The sequence below is a fragment of the Chiloscyllium plagiosum genome, chromosome 2 (assembly GCF_004010195.1).
Source record: "Chiloscyllium plagiosum isolate BGI_BamShark_2017 chromosome 2, ASM401019v2, whole genome shotgun sequence".
Lineage (NCBI taxonomy): Eukaryota > Metazoa > Chordata > Chondrichthyes > Orectolobiformes > Hemiscylliidae > Chiloscyllium > Chiloscyllium plagiosum.
The window spans coordinates 116,272,050-116,282,275 of NC_057711.1; the positions used below are offsets into that span (position 1 = coordinate 116,272,050).

The following is a 10,226-nucleotide window of genomic DNA, read 5'->3' on the forward strand; positions in this document are numbered from 1 at the left end:
CTGGAAAGGTGGGGGGGGGGGGGGGGCGGGGGGGGGAGGGTGGTGTTGGAAGAGGCTACAAATTGGGATGGGGTCAACAGAGTGGAGGGTCAAAGGTTGGCAAAGGGGGAAGAAAGTCTTAAAAGGGGAGAGGGTAGCTACCAAAGTGAGAGAACAGTTTTCAACTTTTCAATAATGGGATATTAAGCTAAACTTGAAATCCTAAAGGTCATGAATTCCTTGGGGTGAAAATGTAGTGGATGCTATTGTAATAAACACTGTCAACTGGAAATTTTTATTCCTGAACAGTTTTATTTCATAAAGATTTGCACTTACGTGTTGTCAGATCTCAGTGCATCTTGCATACTATGACAACACAAAAGCTGTCTTAGAGGCAAACATGTAACCTCTAAGCACTGACCTCACCAGTCCATGGAAAACGTGTTTAGAGCAATGCTTTTTTGAGCAGTGATGTGTGTTAATGATTTAGTTTTTTAATTATTCACTTTTGCTTGCTGTCTTGTGCCAATTTAAATTTTGTGCTACCTCACATTAATGTTTTCCTTGTGCATTGAGTCTTTAAAGTTGAACAGACTGGTGTTGATTGTTTCGGATGTCAATGAATAATTTTAATTCTGTTCCTGTCTGAGTCCAAATGCCACATATACCAACACAAATACAGAAGGCAATGCTACTAACTGAGTGGGCCGTCGAATAAAGGAGTTCATGCCAATGGAAAAGTAACTCCTGAAAACACGAAAATTAGCCTTTGAGAAAGTCTCAAGGTGAACCCTTCAAAAGAAATATTTTGACCCTCAGGTTAACAACGGTTTTTGCCAGTCTCAATGACTTTGTAGGGGAGAGAGAAAGTTCCAGATTTCCACTGCCCTTTGTTTGAAGAAGTGCTTCCTGGCATCACTGCTGAACAACCTCTCTCTAATTTTAAGTTATTTTCTTTTGTTCTGAACTCCATCCCCCATGACAGCAAACAGTCCCTGTTAACCCAACTTACACTGAAGGTGTTTGTGAGGACTGAGCAGTTTCCACAGGCTGTGGCCTTTGGCTCGGTATCATCTATCGGATAATTTCTTTCACAATGACCAGTTAACATTCAGTGAGAGTTACACAAAGAAACCCTGACTTGAGGATCTCAAACCTGTACAGAATTCAAATGTACTTTGTGTTTTGAAGCATTTCCTTCTTGTGCCTGGACTGGCAGAATGAATACTGTTCCTGAGACTCTTGGTTTCCTTAACTGGTCAGGATTTACCCAGAATCTTGGCCTAGCTTTCCAAAGACATTTTGCAGTTTCTCAGCGGGTTCCTCATTATGTCTGAACTGTACCTTGAGCACAAGTCGCACAGTGTCACAGGAGACTGATAGAACCGGGTACAATATTAGTATCTCCTTCTTGTCACTGCATTTCACTGCCTGGTTGTCTTCACAGCAGAAACAACTGTTGCCCTCAACAACTTTGACCTTTAAGAGGAAACAGGAAATGTTATTAGAAGGGTTAGTAAGAGTAGCACTAGGCAGCCACACAAATTATACAGTCTGATACATTCATTTATTAACTGGGAACTCAAACCAAATATACATATTGCTGGCTAGTATTATCTTAGAATATATACACAGATGGTTGCTTCGTGGGTAGGGACATTAATGGAGAGCCTGTCTTGCCATTCATGGATGTGAAAGCTCCTTTGGCCCAATTTGTTTTGAAGAACAGGATAGCTCTGCCACCTAGTTAGAAGGCTATGGCGTAGGTCCCACTCATGAGAGCACATAAATGTGGACCGACACTCACAGTGCATGTCTGGCAATACTGCCTTTCAGATCTGACATTAAATTGAAACCCCATTTGCCCATGAGATGCACAAGATCTCATGATTCTGTTTTTCAAAGAGCCAGACAGTTCTCCCTTGATGTTCTGGGACCAATAATTTTCCCTTAAGCAACATCAGTCAGTATCAAATTCTGCTTGTGGACATCTTCTTTGTGTAAATTGTTTGCTTCATTTCCCACATTACAACAGCAGCATATGTACAGGATTGGCTGAAAAGTGCTTTGAGATGTCCAGTCCAGTGATTGCGAACAGTGCTATGGAAATGGAAATCTTCCTCTTTTAGTCAACAACTGATTATTACTCAATAGATTCTATAGAAGCTTAGATATTATGTTTCAACTATACAAACGCTTGTTCAAACCATACCACTGTTCAGATCTGGGCATCACATTATGGGAATTTGGTACTGGTGCTAGCAGCCATACCATGGAGATTTGCCAGATTTATATCTGGATTCTAAAAGATACATTACAAGGAAAAATGATACAAGCTCAGCTTCTAGATGATCAAGGGGTGAATTGATTACAGTTTTCCCAAAATATTCAGGGTGCTTATCACATGGATAAAGAGAAACTATTCTTCACTGCTTGAGAGTCTCTGACTGCCAGTGATACAGGAGTAAATCACCTCCTCACCCTGAGAGGAATGGAATATAAGGTTTTAAGATGACACTGCAGCAATACTATACACTGCTGCAATGATAATTAGGTTAGATTACTTACAGTGCAGAAACAGGCCCTTCGGCCCAACAAGTCCACACTGACCCTCCGAAGAGCAACCCACCCAGACCCATTCCCCTACATTTACCCCTTCACCTAACACTACGGGCAATTTACCATGGCCAATTCACCTAACCTGCACATCTTTGGACTGTGGGAGGAAACCGGAGCACCCAGAGGAAACCCACGCAGTCACGGGGAGAATGTGCAAACTCCAGGCAGACAGTTGCCAGAGGCGGGACCTGAACCTGGGTTTCTGGCGCTGTGAGGCAGCAGTGCTAACCACTGTGCCACCGTGCCGCCCATAATCACAGGTGCTAATCATTTATTATATTTAGGCTATATTAACAGCCATTTTACTCTTGATAAAGAGTTTCTGCTTCTATGTTTCAATCATCCCTAAAGTGTTTGGGTGCAAAAATAAACAGTAATACATGGCTGAATGGGTAACACTCTTGCTTCTGAGCCAAAAGGTGTGGGTATATACTCGACTCTGGAGACTTGACCACAAACATGGGGCTGACACCAGTGCAGCACTGTGTCAGTACCTCACAGAGTGTGTAGCGCTGTTGGAGGGTCAGTACTAGGGGAGTGCTGTACCAATGAAAGCTCAGTATTGACAGAGTGCTGCACTGTTGGAAGAACTGTACTGAGGAAGAACTGCATGATCAGAAAGTCAGTACTGAGGGAACTCTGCACTGTTGGATGCTCACCACTACAGGAGAGCTTCATTATCTGAGAAACAGTATTGCTGGAAGGGCAGTGTTAAGGGAGTGCTGCACTATCAGAGGGTTGGTACTGATGGAGCCCTGCATTGTCAGAATCAGAACACAACTCCAGAGAGTGGTCCCAGGGAGAACACAGTCTCAAGGAGAACAAGATCTCAGAGAGTGATGCAGAGAGAACACAATCACGGTGAGAACACTATCCCTGACAGAGATCCTGGAGAGAACACGATCCCAGACAGAGATCCTGGAGAGAACATGATCCCAGTCAGTAATCTGGGAGGCAACATGATAATAGACAGTGATCGTAGCGAGCATATCATGTCAAAGAGTGATCCCAGCAAGAACACAATCCCAGACAGTGATCTGAGAGAACATGTGAGGTGTTACATTTTGGCAAGGCAAACCAGGGCAGGACTTACACAGTTAGTGGTGGAGTCCTAAGGAGTGTTGCCAAACAAAGAGACCTAGGGGTGCAGGTATATAGTTGCTTGAAAATGGCATTGCAGGTAGACAGGGTGATGAAGAAGGCATTTGGCGTGTTTGCCTTCATTAGTCAGAACACTGAATATAGGAAGTGGGACATCATATTGCAGCTGTACAGGACATTGGTGAGGCCACTTTTGGAATGCTACATACAATTCTGGTCACCCTTCTGTAGGAAGGATGTTGTTAAACTTGAAAAGGTTGAGAAATGAATTAAAGTATGTTGCCAGGACTGGAGAGTTTGAGTTATATGTAGAGGGTGAACAGGCAGGGCTTTTTTGCCCTGGATGGTTGAATGCTGAGGCATGACCGTACAGAGGTTTACAACATCATGAGGGGCATGGGTAGGGTGAATAGTCAAGGCCTTTTTCCGAGGGTGGGGGAGTCCAAAAGTAGACGGCATTAGTTCAAGATGAGAGGAGAAAGATTTAAACGAGACCTGAGGGATAACTTTTTCACACAGAGTATGGTGTTTAAATGGAACAAACTGCCAGAGGAAGTGGTGGAGGCTGGTACAATTACAACATGTAAGAGGCATCTGAATGGGTATATGAATAGGAAGGGTTTAGAGGGATATAGGTTGGGTACTGGCAGGTGGGACTAGGTCAGATTGGGCTGTCTGCTTGGTGCGACGAGTTGGACCAAAGGGTCTGTTTCCGTGCTGTATAACACTGTGACTCTATGACTGAGATAGTGTTGCACTATTGGACAGTTGGTGCTGAGGGAACACTGCATTGGTGCAGGGTCAGTACTGTGGGAATGCTTTACTGCTGGATGTTTGATTCTGTTGGAGTGCTGTATTGTCAGCGTCAAACTGTGGAAGTGCTGCCCTGACAGGATATTGCTGAGGGAACACTGCATGTCAGATGGCTAGCAGTGACAGAATACTGCACTGCCAGAGGTTTAGTGCTGAGGGAACACTGCACTGTTAGTGAGTCAGTACGGAGAAGGGCTGCATTGATGAAAGGGCAGTGCTGGGAGAGTGTTGTACCATTGAACAGTTGGTTCTGAAAGAATTTTGCATGATCAGAAATGTTACAATCTAGATAAGACATTAAACCAGGGCCCTGTCTGCTCTAGCAGTGGTGGATTTAAAGCGTCTCATGGCGGTTTTCACAGAATTGATTGGTGTTTCCCCCAGCTGTTCTGGCCACTATTTATCACTCGACTGACATCATTAAAAGCAACAAATGCTGACCTTGCCAAACCTTCCCAAATTGTCTTGCTGTTTGTGGGAGCTTGCTGTGTGCTGATTGGCTGCCGTCCTTCCTCTGTTAAAACTATGACCCCACTTCATAACTATTTCATCGACTGTGAAGTGCTTTCAGAACGCCCTGATGTCATGAAAAGCACTAAGACTATCCTTTAACTTGTGACCCCTGATTTAAATAAGTTGCGCCATTCTGCAGACTCCTAGGAGAGTCGGCCCTAGATGCCCTGATTTGCCCGATATATGTATGATCACGCATGTACCTGCTGAACTATGTCCAGCACCACGCAGAAAGAACTGTGAAGCAACACACGAGAACAAGACTAAAACATTTCTCTTTCATTTAAAGTGAGTTTATTTTTCTCCAGCATTTCATCGTTCCCTGTTTCAATTCATTGACAGAACGTAAAGCCCCACTACAATGCACTGCATCGTTCGCAATGTCTGGCGCTTGTTTTTATTTAAGTAGTGTCTGCCTCACCGCACTCACTCACTGACTGACTGACTGAGCTGATGTCACTCCGTGAAGGGATTGGGCTCGTCTTTGGTGCCTAGACAAAGCAGCCAACCTTGTGCCACTGCCCATCGCGGATTCGGCGGATGGACTGAATCTCTGGCTTGCGGCCGCCCCACTGGTTCCAGTGCCTGTAGTCATTCTTCTCGAACACATACTGGTAGCCACGGTAGCCCGGGTACTGATAGCCCACCCAGGTTCCGCAGACCACGCTGGCGCTGCCAACTCGGTTGGTGAAACCGTAGGAGTACAGGCTGGGCACGTCATTGTCGACGATCTCCATCTTGCGGCCCTTGAACTCTGCCATCTCGTACAGGCAGATCTTGTGCTGCTCCGAGTCCACCAGGACGGGCCTGAAGGACATGATATACTCGCTCCTGTGGCTGTTGGACCATGAGTCCCAGCGAGGATACTCACCCCTCTCCAGGACAAACATCTCCCCGCAGAATCGGGCCTGCTCATAGAACACCCAGGGCCCGCAGTCAATACGAATCGAGCCCACACGCTCGAAGCCACTGTCGCACAAATTCATGCACTCGCCGGAGAATTCCTTACAGCGGCCCTGGAAGTTCTCTTGCTCGAAGATGCACACCCTGTAGTTGGTCATCGACCCTTCAAGGACCCTGGGCTGCAGCTCCTTGCGCTCGGACTTTGGGGTGGTACGACTCGCCTTCTCCGACATGGCTGCTCCAGCTCAGTTCTCCTCCAAGGCCCCGTCTGGTGATCAGTGGCTGGCCGGTTGCCTCTTTTATACTCTGCTCTGAGCCGAGTGCGGGGATTACCCAGACACAGAGCAAATGCAGAGTCGACAGATCCGAGAGAATGAAAACCCCTGTCATCAGGAGGGAGCGCACGTGACACAGAAAGAGAAGAAAGGAAAACAGAATGAGAGAACGAGAGTCAGCAAAACTCAACTCACAGCGCAGAATTCTGGGAATAGTACTGAGGGGACAGGCCACACTACAAGCATCACTAATGGCTTTATCTGCACAGATCTAACTATCCACTGTCATCACCACAGTGCAGACTTGTTATTATTTCCAGACAATCTGATACTCCTTAAGAAAAATATTTGCATTTCCACAGCACTTCGCACTGCTTCAGGACTCCCCAAAGTGCCTTACAACCCAATGAAGTACGTCTTGTAATCATTATTGTAGCATAGTAAATTCCTTTAATTGATGTTGCATAGGCTAGACACCGGTCAGAACACCAAGGGAAACTCCCAGTTCTTGTTCAAACCTGTGCCACACGATCCCTTGTTTTCATTCAAGGGTATCCCACTGTCTCAATCCGAGTGTGCAGTGCATGTGTTGTACTGTACCCGCAATATCAGGCTGGGTGCTGCATTCCACTCCCTGGAGGAGCTGTACACTCAAAACCCTCCGATTCAAAGGCAGGAGCGCTACCCACTGATCCATTCTTTCAGCCGGTGCTATCAGACCAGTGCCAAAAATCACCTAATCGTTGTGGTGCAGAAAGAAGCTATTTGGCCCATCATATGTGCACCAATGCAGTGTCATAGCACTCTTTGACACTATGTCTTCAATCGTATTGATTGATTACAAAAAGAAATACCATTTTCAGCTTCGGGATAGTAGTGCTGTGGTAATGTCACAAGACCAGTGATCAAGAGAGTTGGATTAATAATCTAGTGATGAAAGTTCAAATCCCACCACAGCAGTTGTGGGTATTTTAATGCAATGAAATGACAAGTAAAATTTTCATCTTGTTGGTTATAATCACAAAACCATTAGATTGTTTTAAAAACCCATCTAGTTATCTACTGTCTGTCAGTGAAGGAGATCTACTACACTTACAAGGTTGAAAATCTGGATGCAGCAATGTGGTTAACTCTTAACCAACAAGCCAATCACTTGTAAATGGCTCCTCATCATCAGCTTCTCAAGGGCAATGATGATGGGAAATATATGCTGATTTTGTCAGTGGCACTCGTCTTCCAAGAATGATTTCGTTTTGAAAATCAAATTTATCATTTGCTCATATGCTTTGAATTAAGCAACAGATAAAATGCAACGATTTCTGTTTTAGTGTTTTTAAGAATGACCATTTCGCTGTGATTGTAGTCAGTGTATTAAACAAGTGGAAGCTACCATTCCTGCCACCTGTGGGTGAGCAGCAGGTTTGCAGGATGCAGATATGTATTTCGCTCCAAGGTAAAAATGAAAAAGAATAGAACATAGAACATAGAACAATACAGCACAGAACAGGCCCTTCGGCCCACGACAGATATGTATTTCGCTCCAAGGTAAAAATGAAAAAGAATACAGGGTGGGGACCTCCAGGAGGCTAGGAGATCTTACAACCCTCAAAGCAATGAAAAAAGGATTGAGAATCATAGAATCCCTATAGTGTGGAAGCAGGCCATTCAGCCCATCAGGTCCACATCGACTCTGCGAAGAACATCCCACCCAGACCCACCCACTACCCCATCCCCGCAATCCCCATGGCCAACCCACCCATCCCTGGACACAACGGGCAATTTAGCATGGCCAATCTGCCTAGCCTGCACATCTTTGGACTGTGGGAGGAAACTGGAGCACCCAGAGGAAACCCACTCAGACACGAGGGGAATGTGCAAACTCCACACAGAGAGTTGATGGAGGCTGAAATCGAACTGTGAGACAGCAGTGCCAACCGTTGGGCCACTGTGCCACCTGCTGTAATGTCTTTCCCAACTTCAGGGCACCCCAACTTTCCAGCCAAACAAGTACTTTCAAAGCATAATCCCTGTTACTGTGAGCACCAATGTGGGCATAGATATTAACCAGATAATTTGTTTTTTTATTTTTTATTTAGTAGTTAGTTTCGAGATAAGCACTAGCCATGCTAATGGGAGGAGCTTTCCATTTTTCAGTATAGGAGATAAAACTGGAGTTTATTCTTTTTAGACATTCAAAGCTTTTATTTACAGATAGAAACATTACAGGCAGACATCTACAAACCCAATGATCCCGTTTTAATCTGCTCCAATTTACAGGATCACAGTGAATCCACAGTTAATGCTCATCACCTGAGCACAGTTCAAGAATTAACAGTCCCTTGTACAAAACAGCGGCACTGGGATTTGTACCTCCTGAATGGGTCCTTACTCTCCAATAGGTTTCCTGATGTTGGGGCCATTTCTAGTGTGCATGGCCAAGCAGTTTAGTTCATCACAGCCAGCATTAGAGGGAATAGCCTAAGAAGTGGTGGTATTTACACAGTGCTGATCATTTCTGGGGTACATTGAAGAATCGTTTCACAAGGTAACATTCCACACTGCCGGAGACACTATCACATCAACTCATCTACTCTACAAAATGCTGCAATGTGAGTGTCAGCTTTGAGAGATATTGTCTAATACACTATGTTATCTATTGGGTTTAATGCATGGTGGTAATACACAGCACAGGAGAAGCAGCATACAGTACTAAGCTCATCATGTCTGTGCCACCTACTCAATCCCCCTGCTTTTCTCCCTCCACCACCCTCCACCATGTATTGGGGACGAATACATAAAAAGAGGAAAGTGCTTGCGAGGTTATGGAGAAAGAGCAGGGGAAGTGGGGTTAATTAGATTAGATTAGATCCCCTACAGTGTGGAAACAGGCCCTTCAACCCAATCAGTCCACACTGGCCCTCCATAAAGTAACCCACTCAGACTCATTCCCCTTGACTAATGCACCTGATGCTATGAGCAATTTAGCATGGCCAATTCACCCTAACCTGCACATCTTTGGATTGGAGGAGGAAACCAGAGCACCCGGAGGAAACCCACGCAGACACTGGGAGAATGTGCAAATTCCAAACAGACAGTGAGCCGAGGCTGGAATTGAACCCAGGTCTCTGGTGCTGTGAGGCAGCAGTGCTAACCACTGAGCCACTGTGTTAATACAATAGCCTTTTTGAAAAAGCTGGTGTAAACACAAGAAGTCAAATGGGCCTTTCTATTTGTTGTACAATTCTCTTAATTACTTTCTGGTAAATCAAACTGCTCTCGCTGACTAAAGAAACCTGCAGCAATTAACCTACAACTGCTAAATGGTATAGTGGAGGTCACTAAAGATCAATCACATAAGGTCCGCTGACTGCGAGTATCTGCCACAAGAACAGCTACAAATACACGGTGGGCACAGAAATGGCGGGTTGCAGCAGTGTCTGCTATGGAGTTCCCGTCAAGTGCTAGCAGTGTGAAGCACTTTTACTTTCAGATAGTCTAACTGGTGCATCTTTGATTCTTGTCCTGAAAACATAGTTGCATCTTTTGCTTAAATAATTCAAACCCCTACACCCCATTCTCATTGCCCTGGGGACCCAGCAATCTTCAAACCTCAAAGCGGATCACAAAATGGTGGAAAGTCTGGGAAGCACTGCTCAAGAGACTCAGCACCATCCAGGACAAAACGGCCTGGCACCACATCAATCATCACTCCCCTCCACCACTATCACACTCTGGTAACAGTTTGCATCATCCACAGGATGCACTGCAGCATCTCAGCAAGGCTCCCCAACAGTATCCTCTACACCAGCTACCTCGAACATCTAGAAGGACAAGAGCTACAGATACATGGGAACACCACCACCTCCAAGGTTTCTTCCAAGTCACTCACCATCCTGACTTGAACCTGCATCACCATAGAACATAGAACATAGAACAATACAGCACAGAACAGGCCCTTCGGCCCACGATGTTGTACCGAACATTTGTCCTAGCTTAAGCACCCATCCATGTACCTATCCAATT

The 10,226-nt window shown here is 45.2% G+C and overlaps 2 protein-coding genes across 3 annotated transcripts in view; both read right to left on the reverse strand.

Annotated features, from left to right (window-relative positions):
- fam189a2 (family with sequence similarity 189 member A2) overlaps positions 1-10,226 on the reverse strand; it is a 126,732-nt gene that overhangs the window by 33,657 nt on the left and 82,849 nt on the right. For both annotated transcript variants that reach the window (XM_043716853.1, XM_043716843.1), the window contains exon 4: positions 1,324-1,458. In XM_043716853.1, the coding sequence (XP_043572788.1) occupies positions 1,324-1,458 (135 nt within the window). The remainder of the gene's footprint in view (positions 1-1,323; positions 1,459-10,226) is intronic.
- LOC122563247 (beta-crystallin B1-like) lies at positions 5,303-6,208 on the reverse strand. Its single transcript, XM_043716876.1, has one exon. The coding sequence runs from the start codon at positions 6,159-6,161 to the stop codon at positions 5,517-5,519; it is 645 nt and encodes a 214-aa protein (XP_043572811.1). The 5' UTR covers positions 6,162-6,208; the 3' UTR covers positions 5,303-5,516.

What these genes read in the sequence shown, in the direction of transcription:
- LOC122563247 (XM_043716876.1), bottom strand. Translation starts at nt 6,161, where the DNA reads ATGTCGGAGAAGGCGAGTCGTACCACCCCAAAGTCCGAGCGCAAGGAG.